This window comes from Pelophylax lessonae, assembly GCF_965119305.1.
Source record: "Pelophylax lessonae genome assembly, chromosome: 11".
NCBI lineage: Eukaryota > Metazoa > Chordata > Amphibia > Anura > Ranidae > Pelophylax > Pelophylax lessonae.
This window is the reverse complement of record NC_138778.1, coordinates 89,021,389-89,048,362: the sequence shown is the minus strand read 5'-3', so window position 1 is coordinate 89,048,362 and position 26,974 is coordinate 89,021,389. Positions and strand designations below refer to the sequence as shown.

General features: G+C 44.6%; 2 protein-coding genes across 3 annotated transcripts in view; both read left to right on the top strand.

Annotated features, from left to right (window-relative positions):
* Window positions 1-26,974, top strand: part of FBXL20 (F-box and leucine rich repeat protein 20) — a 266,578-nt gene that overhangs the window by 139,958 nt on the left and 99,646 nt on the right. The gene's annotated exons all lie outside the window — the stretch shown is intronic.
* LOC309567602 (PRELI domain-containing protein 1, mitochondrial-like) lies at window positions 14,856-15,884 on the top strand. Its single transcript, XM_082273003.1, is given in 2 exon segments — window positions 14,856-15,219; window positions 15,221-15,884. Coding segments are annotated over 2 exon segments (651 nt in total). The 5' UTR covers window positions 14,856-15,048; the 3' UTR covers window positions 15,701-15,884.

Sequence of the window (26,974 nt, the reverse complement as noted above, 5' to 3'; positions counted from 1 at the left end):
GCATGACACACACGAGTGTGTGTGTGTGTGTGTGTGTGCGCGTCTCTGTGTGTTCCTGTGTGTATCTATGTATATTATTATTATTATTATACAGGATTTATATAGCGCCAACAGCTTACGCAGCGCTTTACAATAAAAAGGGGGACAGCACAATTTACAATCTAGTTCAACACAAAAGGAATAGGAGGGCCTTGTTAATGGAGCTTACAATCTAAAGGGAGGGGGAGGTGTTAAAAAAGGTAGTGGCTGCGGGGGGGATGATCTGATAGAGAGGACTCAAGTACAGATCTTAGATGGAGGGGGGGGTAGGCTTCCCTGAATAAGTGTATTTTCAAGGATCACCTAAAGGCGGACAGGGTAGGAGCTGACCGTACATACTGGGGTGGGCAGGGAGTTCCAGGGGATGGGAGAGGCTCTGGAGAAGTCCTGGAGGCGAGCGTGGGAGGAGGTCTTGGGAGGAACAGATAGGACTATTTGGGCGATATCAGCTGATTAGGTTGGTGATGTAGCTGGGGGTGAAGTTGTGTATGGCCTTTTATGTTGTGGTTAGTAATTTGAATTTTATACGATGGGGTAGGGTAAGCCAGTGAAGAGATTGGCAGAGAGGGGAAGCAGCCACGGATCGGTTAGTAGACAGTTTTAATCTGCCAGCAGCATTCATGATAGACTGAAGGGGGGATAGCCTGTATAATGGTAGGCCAGTGAGGAGCGAGTTGCAGTAGTCAAGGCGGGAAATAACCAAGGAGTGAATAAGTTGTTTTGTGGTGTCATTCATTAGGAAGGGGGGAATTCTGGAGATGTTATGGAGGGTAAGGTGGCAAGATTTAGCCAGTGTATGTATACAGTATCTCACAAAAGTGAGCACACCCCGTTACATTTTGAAAATAAATATATTATTATATCTTTTCATGTGACAACACTGAAGAAATTACACTTTGCTAGTGAGTGTACACCTTTTAGAACAGTGTCAATTTGCTGTCCCCTTAACATAACTGAACACACAGGCATTCATTTCTAAACCGCTGGCAACAAAAGTGAGTACACCCCTAAGTGCAAATGTCCAAATTGGGTCCAAAGTGGCAATATTTTGTGTGGCTACCGTTATTTTCCAGCACTGCCTTAACCCTCTTGGGCATGGAGTTCACCAGAGCTTCACAGGTTGCCACTGGAGTCCTCTTCCACTCCTTAATGATGACATCATGGAGCTGGTGGATGTTAGAGACCTTGTGCTCCTCCACCTTCCGTTTTAGGATGCCTCACAGATGCTCAATAGGGTTTAGGTCTGGAGACATTCTTAGCCAGTCCATCACCTTTATTCTCAGCTTCTTTAGCAAGGCAGTGGTTGTCTTGGAGGTGTGTTTGGGGTCCTTATCGTGTTGGAATACTGCCCTGCGGCCCAGTCTCTGAAGGGAGGGGGATCATGCTCTGCTACACTGTCACAGTGCATGTTGGCATTTATGGTTCCTTCACTGAACTGTAGCTCCCCAGGGCCGGCAGCACTCATGCAGCCCCAGACCATGACCACAATGCTTGACTGTAGGCAAGACACATTTGTCTTTGAACTCCTCACATGGTTGCCACCACACACGCTTGACGCCATCTAAACCAAATACGTTTATCATGGTCTCATCAGACCATAGGACGTGGTTCCAGTAATCCATGTCCTTAGTCTGCTTGTCTTCAGCAAACTGTTTGCGGGCTTTCTTGTGCATCATCTTTAGAAGAGGCTTCCTTCTGGGATGATAGCCATGCAGACCAATTTGATGCAGTGTGTGGCGTATATTATGAGCACTGACAAGCTTCACCCCTTCAACCTCTGCAGCAATGCTAGCAGCACTCATACATCTATTTCCCAAAGACAACCTCTAGATATGACACTGAGCACATGCACTCAACTTTTTTGGTCGACTATAGTGAGGCCTGTTCTGAGTGGAACCTGTTAAACCGCTATATGGTCTTGGCCACCATGCTGCAGCTCAGTTTCAGGGTCTTGGCAATCTTCTTATAGCCTAGGCCATCTTTATGTAGAGCAACAATTCTTTTTTCAGATCCTCAGAGAGTTCTTTGCCATGAGGTGCCATGTTGAACTTCCAATGACCAGTATGAGAGAGTGAGAGCGATAACACCAAATTTACATAGTTACATAGTTACATAGTTACATAGTAGGTGAGGTTGAATAAAGACAATAGTCCATCCAGTTCAACCTGTGTAGGCATGTGTGGCTGTAATCATCTCCCATACCCCTGAATGTTCTGATCCTTGAGATGTAAGTCTAAGAGTCTTTTGAAAGCCACCATACTACCCGCAGAAACCACCTCTTGTGGTAGAGAATTCCACAATCTTGTTGCCCTAACAGTAAAGAACCCCCCGCGTTGCCTGAGGTTAAAACGCTTCTCCTCTAATCGCATTGTATGCCCTCGAGTCCTCATGCAATCCCTTCGAATGAACAGCTTTTTTTCTAAGCTGGGATCCCCATTAAGATATTTATAAATTGCTATCATGTCCCCCCTCAGACGTCTCTTCTCCAGGGAGAATAAATCGAGCGATTGTAGACGCTCTTCATAGTCAAGGTCCTCCAATCCCCTAATTAGTTTAGTTGCCCTTCTCTGGACTCTCTCCAGCTCCAACACATCCCTCCTGAGGACTGGCGACCAGAACTGGACGGAATACTCCAGATGCGGTCGGACCAGAGTTTTATAAAGTGGAAGGATTATAGTCTTATCTCTGGAATGCATCCCTTTCTTTATGCATGCTAATATTCTGTTGGCTTTGGAAGCTGCCGCTTGACATTGCATGCTGTTTCCTAATCTATCATCAACCAATACTCCCAGATCCTTCTCCATTTTTGATTCCCCCAAGGGCTCCCCTCCTAACGTGTATTGTGATTTTATGTTTTTAGTCCCCAAGTGCAAAACCTTACACTTCTCCACGTTAAACCTCATTTGCCATGTCGTTGCCCACTCTGTTATTTTGTCCAGGTCATTCTGCAGGATATCTGCTTCATGTTGTGAAGTTATTGCCCTGCCCAATTTTGTGTCATCTGCAAAAACTGATATCGAACTACTGATCCCGACCTCAATGTTGTTTATGAATAAATTGAACAAGGTTGGTCCCAGGACTGAGCCTTGGGGGACCCCGCTTACCACCTCAGACCAGTCTGAGTATGCGCTGTTTATTACTACCCTTTGGACCCGCCTTTTTAGCCAGTTCCGTATCCAAGAGCAAACCCTGCTATCGATACCTGCAGACCTTATTTTATAAATTAAGCGCTTGTGGGGAACTGTATCAAACGCCTTAGCGAAATCCAAGTACACCACATCCACTGGTCTCCCCCTATCTAGCTCACAGCTCACCTCCTCGTAGAATGTAAGGAGATTGGTTTGACAAGAACGCCCATTTGTAAACCCGTGCTGATTACTGCTGATGATGTTGTTGTCCTTAGCAAACTCTACAATATAGTCCCTTATCATCCCCTCCAGAAGTTTACATACTACTGATGTCAAACTGACAGGCCTATAATTTCCCGGGATATGCCTCTGGCCCTTTTTGAATATTGGAATCACGTTAGCTTTCTTCCAATCCCCTGGTACATCTCCTGTCCTAATACTGTCAGCAAAGATCAGGAACAGTGGTCTCGATATAACTTTACTGAGTTCCTTGAGTACTCTCGGATGTATGCCATCCGGTCCTGGCGATTTGTTTGTGTTAAGTTTATCCAGCCTTTCCCTGATTTCCCCCTCTGTTAGCCATGGTGGCAAGTCCTGTTTATTACTACTAACCATACAGTCATGGTCAGTGTACCCCTCCTTTTCCTGTGTAAAGACTGACGAGAAAAAAGCATTTAGCACGGTTGCTTTTTCAGTGTCCTCTGTAACCATCCTCCCATCATTGTTAATTATGTGTGCAATATGCTCTGCCTTAGTTTTTTTGCTGTTGATATATTTAAAGAATTTCTTTGGGTTTTTTTTACTATCCTCCGCTATTTGTCTCTCAAAGTTGATTTTAGCCATCTTGATTTCTTGTTTACTTTTCTTATTTGCCTCCTTGTATTGCTCGAAAGCCGATACTGTGCCCTCTGATTTATACTTCTTGAAGGCCAATTTTTTCCCCCTAATAAGTTTTATGACGCTACAGTTTAGCCAGCCAGGTTTGGCTTTGTCTCTTCTAAATTTATTTCCCATAGGAATGCACTGCAAGATGCCTTTGCCTAATATGTTCCTAAAGCATTCCCATTTTTCCTCTGTGGTCAGGGATCCCAGGGTTTGGTCCCAGTTTACCTTTTCCATCATTGAGTACAATTTTGGAAAGTTTGCCCTTCTGAAGTTTAGGGTTCTTATGTTCCCCACTTGTCTTGTTATGTTGTTATTTACACTAAATGTGATCATCCTGTGATCGCTAGAGCCCAGGTTGTCCTGGACTCCTACCTCCGAGATTATGTCTGGGTCATTAGTGAGCAATAGATCCAGGACTGCGTTTTCTCTGGTGGGGGAATCCACCAACTGTGACATGTAATTATCCAGTAAGGTTTCCGTGAATAGGCGGGCCTTCTGTGAGTGTGCAGTCCCCTCTTCCCAGTCAATGTCGGGGTAATTGAAGTCCCCCAATACGATGACTGATCCCAATTTTGCCACTTTACCCATTAGTGCTAAAAATTCCAGCTCTACCTCCTCCCCTTGGTTAGGTGGCCTATAGCAAACCCCCACAATTACTTTCCCCTTTTCTCCTTCCCTATGGAGTTCAACCCACACAGATTCTAAATCCATGCTCATCCCATCCGTAATGTCACTCCTTTCTGTCACCTTTATATTGTTCTTGACATAGAGACATACCCCTCCCCCTCTTTTTCCTACCCTGTCCTTCCGGTACACCGAATACCCTTGGATATTGGCCAGCCAGTCATGTGAGGGGTCGAACCAAGTCTCTGTTATTCCCACAAGGTCTATGTCCTCCTCATGTACTAACATTTCCAACTCATCCATTTTATTAGCTAGGCTCCTGGCATTAGCATATACCCCTCTTAGTTTTAAGGAAGTTAAGCGCAATTGGCGGTTATGTTTATTCCTGTTTGGTCTGAGGTTCTCCCGCACAGACCCGCCAATTGACCTTGTGGACCTACTGTCGCTGCTGACACTACAGCTGCCTTCAGTCCTCTGCTTCCTCCTGACTGACTCTACTTCTGAGCCCTCCCCCCCGTCTCCTAGTTTAAAAGCCCCTCCAACTTGGTGGCCATCTTTCTCCCCAAAAGAGCTGTACCGTCCCCATTAAGGTGCAGCCCATCCTTACTAAAGAGCCGGTAGCCGACTGAGAATTTTAACACACCTGCTTCCAATTCACACCTGAGACCTTGTAACACTAACGAGTCACATGACACCAGGGAGGGAAATTGGCTAATTGGGCCCAATTTGGACATTTTCACTTAGGGGTGTACTCACTTTAGTTGCCAGCTGTTTAGACATTAATGGCTGTGTGTTAAATTATTTTGAGGGGACAGCATATTTACACTGTTATACAAGCTATACACTCAGTACTTTACATTGTAGCAAAGTGTAGTTTCTTCAGTGTTGTCACATGAAAAGATAAAATAAAATATTTACAAAAATGGGAGGGGTGTACTCACTTTTGTATATACATAAAAAAAAAAAAAAATTGCAGGAATACTTTGAAAACACATTAGATCTCATTAGGAAAAAATATCATGCTGGATATCTATACTATTATGGACTGGGTAATGTGTTAGGAATGAAAGGATGCCACATCACTTCATGGTAATTGAAAATTATCAACCTACAGAGGGCTGAATTCAAAGACCCCCCAAAAAATCGAAGTAAAAAAAATTTCAATTTAATTTAATTGCAGCAACTCAAAATGGTACTCATGCTGGTGTGCATGCCTGACCACGTCGGGACTTGCTGCTAAAGAGACAATGGATGGTGTCCTCCCAGATCTGGACCAGGGCAACACTGAGCTCCTGAACAGACTGAGGTGCAACCTGGCGGCGCCAGATGCACCGGAACATAATGTCCCAGAGGTGTTCTATTGGATTTAGGTCAGGCGAGCGTAGGGGGCCATTCAATAGTATCAATTCCTTTATCCTCCAACATCTGGATACTCTCCCCACATGAGGCTGGGCATTGCCATGCACCAGGAGGAACCCAGGACCCACTGCACCAGCGTAGGGTCTGACAATAGGTCTAAGGAGTTCATCTCGATACTTAATGGCAGTCAGGGTGCCATTGTCTAGCATGTTAAGGTCTCTGCTTTTCTCCATGGATATGCCTCCCCAGACCATCACTGATCCACCAATAAACCAGTCATGCTGAACTATGTTACAGGCAGCATAACATTCTTGATGGCTTCTCTAGACCCTTTCACATCTGTCGCATGTCCTCAAAGTGAACCTGCTCTCATCTATAAAAAGCACAGGGCACCACTGGTGGACCTGCCAGTTCTGGTGTTCAGTTGTAAAAAGCCAGTCAAGCTCCACAGTGCCAGGCAGTGAGCACAGGGCCCACTAAAGGATGCCAGGCCACCCTCATGAAGTCTGTTTCTGATTATTTGATCAGAGACATTCACACCAGTGGCCTGCTGAAGGTCATTTTGTAGAACTCTGGCAGTGTTCATCCTGTTCCTTCTTGCACAAAGTAGCAGATATCGGTCCTGCTGATGGGTTAAGGACCTTCTACGGCCCTGTCCAGCCCTCTTAGTGTAACTGCCTGTCTCCTGGAATCTCCTCCATGCTCTCGAGACTGCGCTGGGAGACACAGCAAATCTCCTGGCAATGGCACGTATTGATGTTCCATTCTGGAGGAGGTGGACGGCCTGTGCAACCTCTATAGGGTCCAGGTATCCCCTCATGCTATCAGTAGTGACACTGACCCTAGCCAAATGCAAAACTAGGGCTACTTAACTGACCAGATCAATATCCCAGGAGTTTAAACGATTTGATGCTGCTTTAATTTTTTTTACGTGTGTGTACACACACACACACACACGCATCTCATAAAATTTGAATCTCTTTAAAAAGTTAATTTATTTTAGTAATCGATTCAAAAAGTGAAACTCATATATTTTATATAGCTGTGTTCCATACACAGTGATATATTTCAAGCACTTTTTTTTTTTTTTTTTGATGATTATGGCTTAAAGCTAGCGAAAACCCAATATTCAGTATCTCAGAAAATTTTAATATTACGTAAGACCAATAAAAAAAGGATTTTTAATACAGAAATGTTGGCTTACTGAAAAGTATGTCCATGTACAGTATAGTATGCACTCAATACTTAGTTGGGGCAAGAATTACTGCATCAGTGCGGCGTGGCACGGAGGCGATCAGCATGTGGCACTGCTGAGGTGTTATGGAAGCCCAGGTTGCTTTGATAGTGGCTTTCAGCTCATCTGCATTGTTGGGTCTGGTGTCTCCCATCTTCCTCTTGACAATACCCCACAGATTCTCTATAGGGTTTAGGTCAGGCGAGTTTGCTGGCCAATCAAGCACAGTGATATGATCATTAAACCAGGTATTGGTACTTTTGGCAGTATGGGCAGGTGCCAAGTCCTGCTGGAAGATAAAATCTGCATCTCCATAAAGATGGTCAGCGTAGGGAAGCATAAAGTGCTCTGGAATTTGCTGGTAGAGGGCTGCGCTGACTTTGGACTTGATAGAAAACAGTGGACCAACACCAGGCCATGACATGGCTCCCCCAAACATCACAGACCGTGGAAAATTTTGCATTTTTATTTGAAAATCAAGGTCCCAGAGTCTTCAAGAAGAGTGGAGAGGCACATAATCCAAGGTAAATGAGGTCCAGTGTGAAGGTTCCACAGTCAGTAATGATTGAGGGAGCCATGTCATCTGCTGGTGTTAGTCCACTGAGTTTTATCAAGTCCAAAGTAACCTCAGTCCTCTACCAGGAAATTCCAGAGTACTTTATGCTTACCTCTGCTGACCAGCTGTATGGAGATGCTGATTTAATTTTCCAGCAAGGCTTTGCACCTACCCACACTGCCAAAAGTACCAATGCCTAGTTTAATGATCATGGTATCACTGTGCTTGACTGGCCAGCAAACTCGTCTGACCTAAAACCCCTGTTTTGCTTACATCTATCTAGCAAGGTTACTTTGCGGTATAATCAAGGAAGCTCAAACCTCTGCAGTGTATGTGCTTTTACTTTACAAAACATGCTGTACATACAAAACTATTACAATATTAGGAACATAATACAAGACTGGCAGATATAACAATGCCTAATAAATGAACAGCCTATGGTCTGTAAACAGCAGAAATACACTTAAAGTTACTTAACTTATTAGGAACAGTGTGTTTGTGATCTTCGATGACAACGAGGACTCAGGTTCTTAAGCAGTTGCTGGAGAATCAGGTGAAAGCATCTTGGTTGCAGGGGTCTTTGGTGTTCACTGCATCATGGAGTCCTCCTTGTCTCATTTACCTGACAACCTTTTTATATATAAGGTTTGTTTACCTTAACTACCGAACAACAGAAAAAAAACAGCTTACCTTAACCACAAGCTATTTCCTATTAGAGAGGTGTTCTCAAATTCTACCTCAAGGTGGCACTCTGGTCTTTTTTTTTGACCAGGTTACTTGTTTACTGTATCTATAGAGACAATAGACTGTTTAAACTGTCAACTGAATACAACAATGGTATCTAAGTTCCCATTGTATCCAACAGCATTTGTTTGACAAGTATCAAACACAACCGATTTTGTGTGTCTGTGAACATGTAATGTTATGTCTGATTAATATAAAAAAAATCATACTGTTTATCAAGCGCAACACAACACCATAGTGAATCATTGGGGTATTTTCAAGAGGAAGATGAAAGACACCAGACCTAACAATGCAGATGAGCTGAAAGCCACTATCAAAGCAACCTAGGCTTCCATAACGCCTTAGCAGTGCCACAGGCTGATCGCCTCCATGCCACGCCACATTGATGCAAGTAATTCATGCAAAAGTTGCCCCGACCAAGTATTAAGTGCATATTATACTGTACATGGACATACTTTTCAGTAAGCCAACATTTCTATATTAAAAATTCTCATTTTTATTTTTTTTTGGTCTTATGCAATATTTTCTGAGATACTGAATTGTGGGTTTTCACTAGCTGTAAGCCATAATCATCAACATTTAAAATAAAGAAATGCTTGCAATATGTGTAACGCATCAATAAAAAATATGAGTTTACCTTTTTGAATTGAATTTTCTGAAATAAATTAACTTTTTGATGATATTCTAATTTTAACGAAATGCACCTGAGAGAGTGTGTATATATGAGTTATGTTAATAAAAATGTATATTTTTATAGATCGGTAGAGTTTTCCTTTTTGGTGCTTGATAGCTTTTCGAGGGAAATTACATTACAATTGCTTTATAGTTTGGAGGTGATTTTCCTAGTTCCGTTTTTTCCCTTTTTCGAGAATTTCTTTAGAAATAGCAAAATTGGGCCTCCTGAAGAGCTGTTTACCTTCCGAGTTTCAGAAAAAAAAAAAACTGACAGTGGTTCTAGGATCCAGGATGTTATTCATTGTAATTAATGGAGTCAAATTAGATTTGATATCCACTTGCCGACTGCCTAACTGGGAAAATACGTCATTACTTTGACATTTAATACTGGGGTTATGGCTGCAGCTAGATGCCATAATGCAGATTATCATTTTTTCCCTCAGGCGCTGGTCTCTCATAAAAGGGGTTTGAGCGGTGAATTTGCCACTGGGTCATCTGGCCGCTTTCCGGTGGTTTTCCGGCTTACTTGGCGGATCGGGAAGCCCTAAAAATGATCTAACACTGGCGATGGCTGGGAACAGAGATGAGCGAAGGAACGCTCTCCTCCGCTCATCTCTATGGCCTAGGACAGTGATGGCAAACCTTGGCACCCCAGATGTTTTGGAACTACATTTCCCATGATGCTCATGAACACTGCAGTGTTGTTGAGCGTCATAGCCATCACTGCCCTAGTAGGACCGGAGCAACGTCATGACGTCCCTTCAGGTTCCAGGTAAAAAACATTTTTTTTTAAGGCTTTTAGACCCCAGATCTCTTTATATAGGACCTGTCATTGCTGCATTGTTTCCATTGCTTGTGATGGGAATACAAGTGATCTAATTTTTTTTGTTTGTTTTAAAGGTAAATTGTAAAAATGAAAAAAAAATGTAATAAAAAAAAAGCATTTTTTTTTTAAAGCGCCCCCATCCCCATATGCTTGCACGCAGTGATGAACGCATAGGCAGGTCACGCCCACACATGTAAAGTGTTTGCACCACACGTGAGGTAATGCCTCAAACATCTGGGCGAGAGCAATAGTTATAGCACTAGACCTCCTCTGAAACTCTAAACTGGTAACCTGTAGAAATTTTTAAAGCATCCCCTTTGAACTACTTTCGTTTGGCGCCATTCCACAAGCATGCGCAACTTTAAGGCATGACCTGTTGGGTATCTATTTACTCAGCATAACATCATCTTTCATATTATACAAATAAATTGGGGTATAGATTATGTTTTTTTGTTTTTTTTATTTATTAAAGTGTATTTTTTCCAAAAAAAAGCAATGACCACCATTTTACTCTTTAGGTTCTCTGCTAAATAAAAGAAAAAAAAATATATATATATAGATATATATATACCCAATATATAATCAGCACAAAATAAATATAACTTAGTGTAAGAAAATAAGTGTGCAAAATATAACTTATTGCTACAAAATAAAAGTGTGATAGACTCAGTACATACACCTAATCAAAACTGCTCAAAAAATTGCAAAAACTCAAACAACATATAATTACAAAACTTTGTAGATAACCGTAATTGCTGCCAACACTTATCAAAAAGTGTCCATCCATAACTTTTTTTTTTTTAATCAAGAGAAAAGTTTATTGAGGAAACACAAAAATACACACATGGTATTCACAGCCATCAATATATATATATAAAACAGTACAAAGCAAAACCGGTCTCAGCCTGACATCAGAAACCTGGCTCCAGCCCGAAGCCAACAGTGACCTACAGAACTGTAATGCAGTAATAACAATAAACGGGACAGTACTGACAAAGTCCCTACTGCCAGGAAAGTGACCCTTCATCCACACCCAGATTTAAATCAGTAAATGATCCAGTGCCAAATCTGTAGGGGCCGTACCCGGGGAGCTTAAACACACACCCCACACCTTAAACAACTTGGACGTGGAACACCTATGTTGATATATACATTTTTCCATGCGAAGAGTGCCACCCAGCTGCTCCAACCACATCTTATATGAGGGAGGATCCATTGCTATCCAATGTCTAAGGATAAGTAGACAGGCCTGAAAGAGGGCCCTTGCAGCGGCCTCTCGCAGATATTTGTCCTGTACAATATGATCAAGTATACCTAATAGACATTGCCTAGGATCCTGTGGGATCTCCAATCCCAGGACCCGGTTAATCGTAGAGATCACTACTGACCAGTAGCGGTGCAGTTTTGGGCACCTCCACAATAAGTGCACCAAATCCCCAACATCTCTCTCACACCTAATACACAAATTATCGGGTCGTAGACCCATGGCATTGAGCCTCAGTGGTGTATGATGAACCTTGAGAAGGATGTAAAGCTGAGATAACCTGTTGTGACACATTATGAGAGCACTGACAAACTGACTTCAAGGCATCCTCCCATTGTTCATCAGCGATCTCTCCCACATCTGTGCACCATTGTACGCAAGCCCTACTAGGGTACTTCTCCAAGTATGTTCCCAACCGGGAGGCATAGCAGCTAGAAATAAACCCCTTGGTGGAGGTGAATTGTTGCATAAGGGAAAATACAGGGGTAGAGGACATAGTCAATGGTTGTAGCGAAACTTGGGCCCGTACAGCATGCTTCAACTGTATATACTAGTACAGCATATTCCCAGGGATGGAAAATCCAAGTTGCAGTTGTTCGAAGGACAGTAACGTCCCGTTTACAAAAATATGTTTAAGAAGAGTCACCCCAAAAGGGCGCCACCTGCCAGCCTGTTCTAACTGAAAAAGTTCAGGGTATGCGCGGTTATTCCATATCGGACTAAAAGTAGTGTAGCCAGAGACCCTCTGCAGCTGCTTGGCTTTATCCCAAACCTTCTGAAGGAGTCTATAGGTAGGTAGTTTCTTATTGGATTTTGAAAAGAGTTGTGCCTCTAGACCCTCAGGTATCCCACAAGCACTAGTAAATTGTCTTATGATTGCCAACGCAGAACCACCCTGTTCTCCAGACATAGCTCCCACCAAATGGCTAGATAATATAGCCACGGGTTAGGGAGAGATGGTCATTCCACATCCCAGGATTTCTGCAGCTGCTCCATCCTAATCCTGGCAGCCTGTCCCTTCCAGATGAGAGACCTAAACAGCGTATTTATTTTCAGCATAATCACTGCAGGTGAGTTGTGAAGAAGGTACAGTAACTGCGACATTAGGACCATTTTGAAGAGATTCACCCTGCCTGCCATTGACAGTCAAAGTCTATTCCATATTTTGATTTTGTCTCTAAATTTTACCAAGAGTGGGTTTATGTTTAAATGGCAATATTTTAACGGGTCAGGAGAGACCACCACTCCCAGGTATTTGAACGTAGACACCACAGGGACCGGACAAAGTGACCCCCAAAGAGGGGTCCACAGTCTTATCCAGCGGGAGAAGGGCCGACTTGGACCAGTTAATGGTGAGTCCAGAGAATCCCTGCCAATGCCAACATTGCATGCGGTGGAGGTGTAGGACACTTTGGATTACCCATTTAATCCATTAACCGTGCACATGAAGGGTGCTGCCTTACATGGATTAATTTTTATTGTGGACTTTCATCTTGTGCGTTTTTACAACATTTAAGTTTGAACTTTTAGCGCTGCATTTTATTTGATCTTTCCTGTTATCTTTCATGATTAATGCTGGCTGCTATCGTCTAAGTAGGAGGCGCGGTCTTTTTTAGTCTACAGTCCAGAGAATCGACCAAAGTCAGTGATGGTGGCCATAACAGCACGCAGCGAAGCACCCGTGTCACCCAGCAGCAAGAGCATGTCATCCGTGTAGTGCAAAATCTTCTCCTGGAGGGGGCCATAATGGAAGCCAACTATAGAGGCTTGGGCCCTAATGCTAGCCGCTAGTGGTTCGATGGCCAGGGCGAATAAAAGCAGGAACAGGGAACATACCTGTCTCGTCCCTCTCTCTAAGCTAAAGATGTGTGAAATCCTGACCCCCTCTTTAATGGAAGCCTGCGGGAGATAATAAAGCAGTCGCACCTACAACATAAAAACCGGGCCAAACCCAAACTTCTCCATCACCGCCCATAGGTAACCCCACTCCACGCTGTCAAACGCCTTGTTAGCGTCTAAGGATAACAATGCGTGGTCACCCCCATTGTCAGCCGGTGTTTGCATGGTGACGAACAGTCGCCTAAGGTTGAGAGCTGTGGGCCTATTAGGCATAAACTCCGCTTGATCCTCGTGTATAATATATGTAATGATTTTATTTACCCTCCTCGCCAAAACTTTTGCTAGAATTTTTACATCTGCCTGAAGCAATGAAATGGGCATATAGGAGCCTGGATCCGTCGCTGGTTTATCTGGCTTAAGGAGCAGAACAATACTAGCCCTAGTCATAGAGTCAGGCAGGGTTCCCGCTTCCCTAGCTGCGTTGAACACCTCTAACAGTTTAGGTAAAAGGATCCCTGAATATTGATGGTATATCTCTATGGGCAGGCCTTCATACCCAGGGGCCTTGGAGCCAGGGAACGTAACCACGGCCTCCCGCAGCTCCTCCTCAGTAATGGGAGCCTTCAGGCCATCCCGCTGACTCCCTGTCAACGGTGGAAAAGAAATCAATTGCAAGTATTGCTGTAAAACCTCCGGGGTATAAGTTACTCGGGAGGAGTACAGTTAAGTATAGAAACGAACCAACTCAGCCATAATACATTCTTGTGTGTTAACCACATGACCATCCGAAAGCTTGAGGGCACCAATGGGGGGAACCGAGGGGCGCACCCCCAAAATTCGTGATAGCAGGCGTCCTGTCTGCTCTCCCTCCTGATAAAAGGTATTTTTAGCAAAGAAGCATTTTTTTTATCAGCCTTAGAGTTAAGTTCTTTAACCAATATCGCCTGTGCTGACAGCCAAGCATCTCGTTTGTGGGGTTGGCTATATGCTCCTCCTCTAACCTGTGGGCACACTGACTCAGTTGCTCCTCATAGCGTTTGGAATTAGTCTGCACACTGGAAGCACTGAAAGCACTGAAAGGCATCCCACCTCAAAAGTACACTCCGTGGTGGGCGTTATCAGTGAAGTAAGAAGAGTTGCTGGCCTGAATGTCATTATCTGCTGGGAAGAGTTTTAACCAAAAAGCGTTCAAGCGCCACGGGGCCCTGCGCAAATCCACTTGGGGTCTTACAGTGATCCATACCACTAACGGAGAGTGATTTGATATCCCCCTTTAAGCATATTCCACCCTGTCCACAAGTGGGAGGGCAGCTGCAGTGCCAACGCATAGGTCAATGCGCGACAGTGAAGAATGCGTTTTAGAAAAGCAGGCAAATTGGATCATGCCAGGATACTTCATGCGCCAGACATCCGACCAGCCCACCTCCACCTTGCAAAAAGCAAGAGAGAGCGGTGCCCCTAGAAGGGACCAGAGGCTGGGCAGGAGGTTGCCTATCCCTGACAGGATCCAGGACCCCATTAAAGTCCCCAATCACAAACAGAGGTACATCAGGCTGATCTAGTGTGAATGTCAAAAGTTCCCGAAGTATCACAGAGGAGAATGGAGGAGGAATATACACCACCGCTATTATACAGGTAACTTGAAATATCTTGCAGTATAAAAATACATATCTTGGGGGGCGTCCTGTACCATCCTCTTGGCGGCTGGAGAGAGCTGACTCCTTGAATGGAGCGGTCCCTCCACTAGGACAGAGGCACTCCGGCTTCACGCTGGATCCAGATGGTTTCTCCAGGTGACCTCTACACCCCATCAGTGCCGTCCTTCGATGGTTTCCTGAGTCCGTCTAGTTTGATGCAGTGATTCTTTTGGGAACAATGATGAAGTATTTTCTAGGCTTCAATGAGCTGAAGAGCTCCTGGGACCAAGTATTCACTGCTTTTTGGCAGCGCTACCCAAACCCATACAGCAAACATGTCCTGACTGAAGACATTCTGTACCGTGAGGTAACCAGTGACCAGAAGCTTTTAATCAGGAGGTTATTAACATAGACCAAATCGCCTGCCACGTTGGGCAGAGCGCTTCCTCCCAGCCAATGTGGCCCATGCTGTGTACATTTTAGAAGACTCCATAATCGACCTTCACAAGAGAACCATGACAACCTATACCTGGAGCATAAACCACAGCACAGTCATGTCTGTGGAGGAACGCTGCACATACTGTGAAAATCCAGAGAACAAAAATTGGACTGAGATTAAAAGAGAGGCTCGGGTGTCTTCAAGTTCGTTTGGCTTTACCAGACCCATACAGGAATTTGGTCTGGCTCGGTTCAAAAGCAATGTGACCAAGGCAATGAGGGGCTTTGAATTCATCTTGGCAAAAATGCAAGGTGAAACACCTTCTAGGACACTAGTGGAAACTGCAAAAGAGGCAAAAGAAAAAGCAAAGGAAAGCGCACTTGCAGCAAAGGAGAAAGCCAGAGATTTGGCCAGCAAGGAAGCTACAAGCAAGAAGCAGCAATATGTCTAATCTCCCCAGCTGTCATTCTAGATCCCACCTCTCTGCACATCAGGCCCAATAATACTGGGTTCAATGGTCATCTGAACCAAGTTAAGCTATTTCTAGAAATCAGTTCTTTATATGTATTGTGCTGTATTTTAAAAGAAGGAAATATATACTTGAATGTAATACAAAAAATAAGAAATTACACTTTTCTAAGCTTTAATTTATGATTAAAAAGTAAAAAAAAATACAAATACATATCTCCCCTCCAAATCAATCTGTACCCTCAGTTCCTAAATGGCAAGGGACCTGTGCACCCCCCTGAAATACGAGGAGTGAGTGGAGTGGTACTCCCAGCCCACCCAGGAGTACCGCAGGCACCGCACTTCAAAAGATGAGACTCCTGCAAACCAACAACTGCAGGGTGATATTTGCGCAATAGGATAGCTACCATTGTTCTCTTCAAGGGGCAGCCAAGACCCCAGACATTCCAGGATACTAATGGAACTAGAGCCATAGCACTGGTGATAGAAATTGGAGGGCAGTGCCTGTGAGAGCAAATGCCCCATCCATAGACTGGCCAGGCAGTGTAGCATAGACAATAGTCACCTGCAGAGATGACCATGTACAGTGATCAAGGAAGGCCTGTGATGTGTGCGAGTCCTCAAATGCAAAAATGCTGAATGAAAGAATGCGTCCCATCAGAACGAGGCACGACGGTGCCTCAACACAGTACAGTCTGCGAGTGGAAGATCCAGCCCGCTCACTCAGGAAGATGTCAAAACTGTGAGGGGCGCCTGCGCTATCAAACCAGAAATGTAAGTGGTGACAAAAATGACAGGAAGAAGAAAAGGAGAGCTGCAGCTCCTGGTTCAGTCTAACCAAGGGACTGAGTACAAAGGCAAATATAGTGAATAAATGAAGCTGCGTTTGTCCGGTAAGTATATAACAGTCGGGTATGAATTAATACTTTAAAGTGATAGTAGTGCAATATAATAACTGGATCATAAATAAATTGTGACTTCAAGTGCTGTGGAGATCAAAGCTAGCAGTGATGTGCTTATGAATAAATAAGTGACTACAGTGCCAGAAAAAATGTTGACTGGGTGAAGCCAAAGAGATATTTAGAACTCTTGGTATTGGAAAATCATATGTTGAAACCAATAGCGTGCTTGCGAGTAAATACCGATAAAGTGATTGCAGTACCAATAAGAGAATGATGACTAAGTGCCAGCAAGCAAACTGAATTTAAAACTCTTGATATTGAAAAATCAACTAATAATCAATAAATCCGATAAGAATATGAGTAAATAAATTATGATGTGACTATAGTGCCAATACTGTGAAAGGTGATTAGATGACACCAATAAATAAAAATCAGATGGAAAATTAATATTCATATGCAGAGGGCAGTAATCCAGTCCATAAATATAGAAATAATTATATATGAATCACACCATAAAAGTTCATAAAGGTGGGTGAATGTGAAATCAGTGGTGATTAGTGATGCAATAGAGGTATAATTCTTCCGGGTTTGCTACACCCTTACCTTACTGCTGTAAGGTTACAGCATAAGCGGGGGGAGATCTCCTGACACTCCAATGGTCATCCGAGGGGGTTTTGGGGTGCGGTAGTATCTTTAGGATACCACTTGTAGCATGGGTTTCTGGCGAACCTATGGCCTTCCAGGGGGAATGGGGGCATCATAATTTCCTAGGAGCACTCCAAATGGGATGCAGGGCAGAAAAGAAAGGCTCTTCTTGTACAGTATTTCAATGTTGTTTATTTTTAAAATATATAGCAACTTACATTTGGGTAGACTTAGAGCAGTATACAGAAAACCGAGGCTCAGGATCAGGGCCGCTTGTGGTGCCGCACTTCCGGGTTTGCCTACATTTTGACGTGTATCATCACGGTCACGTGACTTCTTCATGATCAATGGGAACAATGTAAAGTAGTTAGTATACAGCTGGTATAACAGTGTAAATTTGCTGTCCCCTTAAAATAACTCAACACACAGCCATTAATGTCTAAACCGCTGGCAACAAAAGTGAGTACACTCCTAAGTGAACATGATAAAATAATAATAATCAGCGCAAACCATAAATACAAAAAAAACAAGAAAATGCAAAAAAACATGTAAAATGGTACACACAAGGCTGCAAACAATCAGTGCTACACACAAAACACCAGTGACTAATTAATAAACAATATTGCTGCGCCAAGTGAAAAAATCAATAAACGTGTCTAAAATAACTTTCAATCAAATATCAACTCAATATTAAATCTATTAATAGTGATGATGGTGATATTGTGATTACAGTTATATTAATAGTCCAAATATATGGTGAACAAAAATCAAAATAAATATCAAAATAAATCAATCTTCATCTGTGTTCACAAACAAAAAGTGCTGCTTGCTCCACTCCAGTGCTCCCAGTGATTATTGTAGGTAAGCAGCTCACCTTAGGATTAGACTCCTGAGAGTCAAACACGTTTTTGGGATGTAAAGATACCAGCCTGATGTCCCTTCTTTCACCGCCTCTAGCTAACACTCCATGTAGACCAGGAACCCGGTGTGTACAAAAGAAGAGACAATCTAATGCTCTCTGTATTATAAAGGCTATTTATTCTTTTTTAGATAGAAAATATTGCACTTACATTTGTTTGCACTTAAAGGGGGAGGAGCCTGCTCGGAGTACGTTGATTTCCTGGAGGTATACAGAGAGCTGTGCTTTGCTGTGGAAAGCCTGCACTGCTTTAAGTGCAAACAAATGTAAGTGCAATATTTTCTATCTAAAAAGGAATAAATAGCCTTTATAATACAGAGAGCATTAGATTGTCTCTTCTTTTGTACACACCGGGTTCCTGGTCTACATGGAGTGTTAGCTGGAGGCGGTGAAAGAAGGGATATCAGGCTGGTATCTTTACATCCCAAAAACGTGTTTGACTCTCCGCAGTCTAATCCTAAAGTGAGCTGCTTACCTGCACTAATCACTGGGAGCACTGGAGTGGAGCATGCAGCACTTTTTGTTTGTGAACACAGATGAAGATTGATTTATTTTGATATTTATTTTGATTTTTGTTCACCATATATTTGGACTATTAATATCACTGTAATCACAATATCACCATCATCACTTTTAATAAATTTAATATTGAGTTGATATTTGATCGAAAGTTATTTAGACACGTTTATTGATTTTTTCACTTGGCGCAGCAATATTGTTTATTAATTCCTAAGTGAACATGTCCAAATTGGGCCCAATTAGCCGTTTTCCTTCCCCGGTTTCATGTGACTCATTAGTGTTAGAAGGTCTCAGGTGTGAGTAGAGGAACAGGTGTGTTAAATTTGGTGTTATCGATCTCACTCTCTCATACTGGTCACTGGAAGTTCAACATGGCATCCTATGGCAAAGAACCCTCTGAGGATCTGAAAAAAAGAATAGTTGCTCTATATAAAGATGGCCTAGGCTAAATGAAGATTGCCAAGACCCTGAATCTGAGCTGCAGCACAGCGGCCAAGACCACACAGCGTTTTAAAAGGACATGTTCCACTCAGAACAGGCTTTGCCATGGTCGACCAAAGAAGTTGAGTGCACATGCTCAGTGTCATATCCAGAGGTTGTCTTTGGAAAATAGACATATGAGTGCTGCCAGCGTTGCTAAAGAGGTTGAAAGGATGGGGGGTCAGCCTGTCAGTGCTCAGACCATATGCTGCACACTGCATCAAATTGGTCTGCATGGTTGTCGTCCCAGAAGGAAGCCTCTTCTAAAGATGATGTACAAGAAGGCCTGCAAACAGTTTGCTGAAGACAAGCAGACTAACGACATGGACCAAGATAAACGTATTTGGTTCAGATGGTTTCAAGCATGTGTGGCGGCAACCAGGTGAGGAGTACAAAGACAAGTGTGTCTTGCCTACAGTCAAGCATGGTGGTGGGAGTGTCATGGTCTGGGGCTGCATGAGTGCTGCCGGCCCTGGGGAGCTACAATTCATTGAGGGAACCATGAATGCCAACATGTACTGTGGCATACTGAAGCATTGCACGATCCCCTCCCTTCAGGGACTAGGCCGCAGGGCAGTATTCTAAGATAACGACCCCAAACACACCTCCAAGATGACAACTGCTTTGCTAAAGAAGCTGAGGGTAAAGGTGATGGACTGGCCAAGCATGTCTCCAAACCTAAACCCTATTGAGCATCTGTGGGACATCCTCAAACGGAAGATGGAGTAGCGCAAGGTCTCTAACATCCACCAGCTCTGTGATGTTGTCATGGAGGAGTGGAAGAGCACTCCAGTGGCAACCTATGAAGCTCTGGTGAACTCAGTGCCCAAGAGGGTTAAGGCAGTTCTGGAATATAATGGTGGCCACACAAAATATCGATACTTTGGGCCCAATTTGGACATTTCCTCTTAGGGGTGTACTCACTTTTGTTGCCAGCATTTTAGACATTAATGGCTGTGTGTTGAGTTATTTTGAGGGGACAGCACATTAACATTTGTCATTCAAGCTGTACACATTGTAGCAAAGTGTAATTTCTTCAGTGTTGTCACACGAAAAGATATAATAAAATATTTACAAAAATGTGAGGGATGTACTCACTTTTGTGAGATACTGTATATCTGGTACCGCATTGCCACCGTGGCATTTAGGCAGAGTCAGAAGCCATTGTTGTAGTCTAGGTCTCCTGTGGGCCCAAATAAAGTTAACTAGTAGAGCATTAGTTTGTTTGAAATATTCAGAGGGTATATGAATTGTTAATGCTTGAAAGAGATATGAAAATTTGGGCAAGATGGACATGTTAACAATATTGCACCTACCAACCTAGAAGAGTCCCTGATGCCATTTGGAAAGCAAACTCTGTACTCTACTATGCAAAGGTAGGAAATTCAGTGCGTATGTTTGGTTCAGACATCTGTTATAGTTTGCTTCTCTCTGGGTTACTGTCAGGAACGCTCCCTGTGCTTCTCTCTGGGTTACTGTCAGGAACGCTCCCTGTGCACACTAAAGTGCTGTCATGAATCTGCCACCTAAGGGTTAACCTAGCTCAGACTAATTTCATTAATTGGCAATAGACTGCCTTATTTAAGCACCTCAGAAGCACAGTGTCTTTGCTGTCTGATCTGAAGCTTCTCCTGTGTTCCTGAACCTGAAACCTGTTGTATCCAGTTTGATTCCTGTTTGACCTCCTGGCTTGTCCCTCACCTCGCTTGTCTGCTGCCCGCCCTGACCTCTGCTTGTTTGTGACCACTCTTTTGCCTTATCCTTGTCTGTTTATCTGCCACCAGATCCGGACCTGTTCACCTCCTGGCAGGGCAACCCCGAGGACCGCGACCTGGTGCTATACACGCAGCAAAATCCAACTTCACCATCTGAGGCTCTGGTGAAGACCAGTTGGCACTTAGATTCCGCACCTTGGGTTAGCCTGCGTCTACTGCCTGGGTGACTTGTCTGTGCTCCATCCCTCGGTGAGCTAGAGGCTACCCTCTGCACGTCAGGCTCGCCTCCAGAGTCCTGACAGTATCAGACAGCCATGTCGCAGCCTGCAAGAGGGGCCTCACCATTGGATGAGATCTGCCAGCATCTCACAACTTTATCTCAAACCGTAAAGACACTTCAGGAGGGCTACATGCGTCTGGAGGAACGGATGCAATCTGCACCTGGGAACCCCCCTGTGATGACAGATTCTTCTTCCTTGGTACCAGCAGAACCTACTCCAGGTCCCACAGTAAAGATGTTGCCACCTGAACCCCAGGTCCCTACACCCGAAAAGTTCTCAGGGGACAGAGGCAAGTTCAGGGCGTTTCGCAACGCATGTGAATTATATTTCTCTCTGCAACCTCGGACCTTTTCCTTGGAGGCTACCAAAGTGGGCTTTGTCATCTCCCTGCTCCTGGATAAACCACAGTCTTGGGCTCATCGGCTTATTGAAGAGCGCAGTCCTCATCTAGAGTACTTATTGTCTTTCTTCAGTGCCATGGCTCAGCTGTATGACGACCCTCAGCGAACCTCCACCGCTGAAGCTGCTCTGCATGCGCTTCAGCAGGGTCAAAGAGCTGTGTAAGACTATGTAACAGACTTTAGGCGTTGGAGTTCCGACGCCCAGTGGAATGACGCTGCATTACGGTATCAGTTTCGTTTAGGTCTCTCTGAAGGGCTGAAAGATGAGCTAGCCCGGGTTGGGGTTCCTGATACCCTAGAGACTCGAATAAATCTGGCTATCCAGATAGACCGCCGGCTCAGGGAACGCCGTGCAGAACGTTCCAGCCAGCAGCCTCGTCCAGCCTGGATGATGCTGCGGTTGGCGGCCCCCGGTAAACGTCCCTTCCTTTAATCTGATTCCTACCAGCTCTGCTCCTGCAAACCTTGCTACAGATGTCCCGGAACCCATGCAGCTTGGGGTTAAGAGACCTGCCCTGTCTACTGAAGAAAGGCATCGCCGGCGACAGAAGAATCTCTGCCTGTACTGTGGAGAAGCCGGTCACTACGTGCGCTCCTGCCCTGCGAAGCTACGTGAGTGCCTTTCCATCTCCCCATCCAGTGGTCCAGCATCTGCTTCCAGTGCTTCTCACCTAGCCTTCCCTGTCTCGTTTCAACTTCCAGGAGGTAGCATATTAGTAACCGCGATTATTGACTCCGGAGCATGTAGTTGCTTTATCGACCTGTCATTCGCTGTTCAACGGGGTATTCCACTTCAACCCAAGACCCAAGGAATAACCATCTTCCTGGCTGATGGTTCCCACATCAGTTCCGGACCTGTGACCCAGGAGACTCCTCCTCTCCTCATGATCTCCTCTTGTGACCATAAGGAACTAATAAGCCTAGACGCTATTGCGTCTCCCTTGTTTCCAGTCATCTTGGGGCTACCTTGGTTGAAGGCACACAACCCCCAAATCGACTGGACCTCTGGAGTCCTCAAGTTCCCGTCTACCTACTGCTTGAATTCCTGCCTGCCTGACTCTCTTAGCTCCTCCAGAACCTTGCTGTGCCTAGAATCTGATCCAGATTTATGCTCTGTTGTGCCTGAGGCTTATCATAATTTTCTGGACGTTTTCAGCAAACGTGGGGCTGAGACCCTTCCCCCTCATCGTCCTTATGACTGCCCTATAGAGCTGCTTCCAGGGGCCGAGATTCAGTTTGGTCGTATCTACCCACTATCCGAACGGGAGTTGGAGGTTCTTAAGGAATACGTTGGCGAAAGCTTAAAGAAGGGTTTCATCCGTCCATCTACTTCACCAGCAGGAGCAGGAATCTTTTTTGTAGAAAAAAAGGATCACTCTCTCCGTCCTTGTGTGGATTACCGAGAGTTGAATAAAGTCACGGTTAAAAAACGATATCCTCTCCCCTTGGTTCCAGAACTCTTTCAGAGATTAAGGTCTGCTGTCTTGTTTACCAAATTAGACTTACGTGGGGCCTACAATTTGGTTCGTATCCGCGAAGGGGACGAGTGGAAAACAGCGTTCCGTACCAGGTTTGGGCATTTCGAGTACCTGGTGATGCCCTTCAGTCTCTGCAACGCCCCGGCTACATTCCAGCATTTTGTAAACGACATCTTCAGAGACTGGCTTGACACATTCGTAATTGTCTATTTAGACGATATTTTAATCTTTTCTGCATCTCTGGACCAGCATCGGGAGCACGTCAGGAACGTTCACTGCCGCCTCCGCCAACATGGACTCTATGCTAAGGCCGAGAAATGTGAATTTGAACAGCAAAGCATCCAGTTCTTGGGCCTGATCATATCCACCGAAGGAGTTAGGATGGATCCTCAAAAAGTTTCAGCTATCCTGGATTGGCCGGCTCCATCTGACAAAAAGGGGGTGCAGCGCTTTGTTGGATTTGCAAATTTTTACAGGAGATTCATTAAGGGGTTTTCTACTATCATCTTCCCTATCACACAGCTTACTAAGCAGAACATTCGCTTCCATTGGTCCCCTGAAGCCCAGACCGCCTTCTCAGTCCTGAAAAAGCTGTTTACTACTGCTCCCATCCTGAGACACCCTGATCCCACCTTACCTTACCTCCTTGAGGTAGATGCCTCAGAAGTGGCTGTAGGGGCTGTTATCTCCCAAAGACAGGGAGTTAAAGACTTGGTACATCCTGTAGCTTTTTTTTCCTGCAAACTCTCTCCAGCGGAGAGAAACTATGATGTGGGCGATCGTGAACTTTTGGCCATCAAGGTGGCACTCGAGGAGTGGCGATATTTACTCGAAGGGGCAGCACATCCCATCCTTATCTTCACCGACCACAAGAACCTTGAATACTTTAGATCTGCTAAACGGCTGAGACCACGGCAGGCATGGTGGGCTCTGTTCTTTTCAAGGTTCGCGTTTCATATTACTTACCGACCTGGTTCCCGGAACGTCAAACCAGACGCACTATCCCGCATGTTCGATGACCCTAAGGAAATTCCTGTACCTGACACCATCCTGTCTGAAGGTAACTTTCTTCTTCCATTAACTAATCTGATGGCTCATATTAAACAGGCTTCTGTGAGTATTCCCTGTCTTCCTGAAATTTCTCTGGTACCTAAGGACGGTTTGCTATGGTTTGGGGACAAGATCTTCGTTCCAGAAGATGTCAGAATGTCGGTTCTGGGTTCTTGTCATGACCATCCCTTGGCAGGTCACTTTGGAGTCCGTAAGACCCTTGACTTGCTGCAGCGTACATTCTGGTGGCCTGACCTAGAAAAAAGTTGTAGGGACTACGTGTCTTCCTGTGCTGTGTGTTCCCGAAGCAAGCCCACGAGAAGAAAGTCATGGTGTCTCCTTAGACCACTTCCAGTTCCTGATAGACCGTGGAGGATGATCGCCATGGATTTTATTGTGGAACTTCCTCCTTCTAAGGGATGCTCTGCCATTTTTGTTGTTGTGGATCGTTTGTCTAAAATGGCCCATTTTTTGCCCCTCAGGGGTACTCCCTCTAACAAGGAAACCGCAGAAGTCTTCATAAAAGAGATTGTTAGGCTTCACGGGGTACCTGCAAATATTGTCTCTGACAGAGGGGTGCAGTTCACCTCACGCTTCTGGAAAGCATTATGCAGTCTGTTGAAGATTGAATTATCCTTGTCTTCTGCTTACCACCCACAGACTAATGGGCAGACCGAGAGGACCAACCAGACCTTGGAACAGTACCTTCGGTGTTTTACCACCTTTGTTCAAGACGATTGGGTGGCCTTGCTGCCATTCGCAGAGTTTGCTTATAATAATGCTAAACATTCTGTTACTGGACAATCTCCATTCTTCTCAAACTACGGCTTCCACCCACCCTTCTTGCCCGATATCCCGTCTGACTCTGGAGTCCCTGCAGTACAGGACACTATTAATTTCTTTGCTCGCAACAGCAAATTACTGCAAGAAGCCATACTTAAGGCACAAACGGAATCTAAGAAGATCTTTGATAGAAGAAGAAGGGGAGAATTAATTCTTCAACCAGGTGACCAGGTTTGGTTGTCCACAACTAACCTCCGTTTAGCCTGTCCATCTAAAAAATTGGCTCCCAGGTTTATTGGACCCTTTCCGGTCAAGTGGAAACTTAATGAAGTTTCCTATGAATTATCTTTACCCAATTCACTCCGCATTCACCCAGTATTTCACGTCTCCTTGTTAAAGCCTGCAGTTCCCAATGCCTTCCCTGGTAGGAATTCAGAGCCACCCGAACCTGTAATCGTTGATGGAGATGTGGAATATGAAGTAGAAGCTATTGTGGACTGCCGGAAGAGAGGAAACCTGTTACAGTACCTTGTCAAGTGGAAGGGTTATGGTCCAGAAGAAAACTCTTGGGAGCCTGAACGAAACATCCACGCTATGGAACTTATCCAGGCTTTCTTTCGCAGTCACCCACAAAAGAGAAACCTATTGGGCACCCGGAGGTTGCCCTTAAGGGGGGGGGGGGGCAATGTCAGGAACGCTCCCTGTGCACACTAAAGTGCTGTTATGAATCTGCCACCTAAGGGTTAACCTAGCTCAGACTAATTTCATTAATTGGCAATAGACTGCCTTATTTAAGCACCTCAGAAGCACAGTGTCTTTGCTGTCTGATCTGAAGCTTCTCCTGTGTTCCTGAACCTGAAACCTGTTGTATCCAGTTTGATTCCTGTTTGACCTCCTGGCTTGTCCCTCACCTCGCTTGTCTGCTGCCTGCCCTGACCTCGGCTTGTTTGTGACCACTCTTTTGCCTTATTCTTGTCTGTTTATCTGCCACCAGATCCGGACCTGTTCACCTCCTGGCAGGGCAACCCCGAGGACCGCGACCTGGTGCTATACACGCAGCAAAATCCAACCTCCCCATCTGAGGCTCTGGTGAAGATCGGTTGGCACTTAGATTCCACACCTTGGGTTAGCCTGCGTCTACTGCCTGGGTGACTCGTCTGTGCTCCATCCCTCGGTGAGCTAGAGGCTACCCTCTGCACGTCAGGCTCGCCTCCAGAGTCCTGACAGTTACAGAACTCCCAAACCTATGGTTTCAAAGGGGTAGAAACCTATGGTTTCTAAGGGGTAGAGAATCTCCTCGGCCCGCCCCCCCCCCCCTTCTGCTCTCGGCGCTGCTTCCTGGCCTTTTTGTTTTTTATATCGGCGTATAACACGCACTATTGCTTTTTCCTCAATTTGTAGGAGGAAAAGGTGCGTGTTATACGCCGATAAATACAGTATTTTTTTCCTGCTGGAGCAAATAGGATACTGCTTTGCTTAGAAAAAGGGTCCTGTACTACTTCGGGGCGACCTGGAGGTGACTTGCTTAGACATTCATTATATGAAGTCTGTGCAAGTCGCGCTGAAGTCGCAGTGCACGCGACTTCACAGGTCGTCCCCGAAGTCGGAGCGACCTAATGTGAACGGGGGGGGGGGGGCTTAAAGTGTACACTCACATGAAGGTACTATCCTGTAACCCAATGTTTATAAATACTCAGCTTGTGTCCTGTACTGTACTCCCAAGATTTGGAATTTAGAGGCAGGTCAGAGTGCCTCATTTATTTCTTCTGTTTTGAAGAGGGATAAGAGCGCCTTTCCTTTTTTGTTCTGCTGTCTGGGCATCCTTAGAGAAATTCACCCTCTATTTTTGTCATGATTTCCATTATCACCAGAAATGAAAGGGAAAGAAAATCCCAAATTTTGGGTTGCCACCAGAACAGGTATATATGTGAATTCTCTCAGTGGTGACACAAATTCCAAACAACAAAGGATTCCCTCACTTTGGATTTTCTCTCTCCTCCTGTTTTGACTATGGGACAGGAAGTGAAGTAAAAGTCTTCCTAGTTGGACAGAGGGCAAAAAAAAAAAAAAAAGTAAAAAAAAAA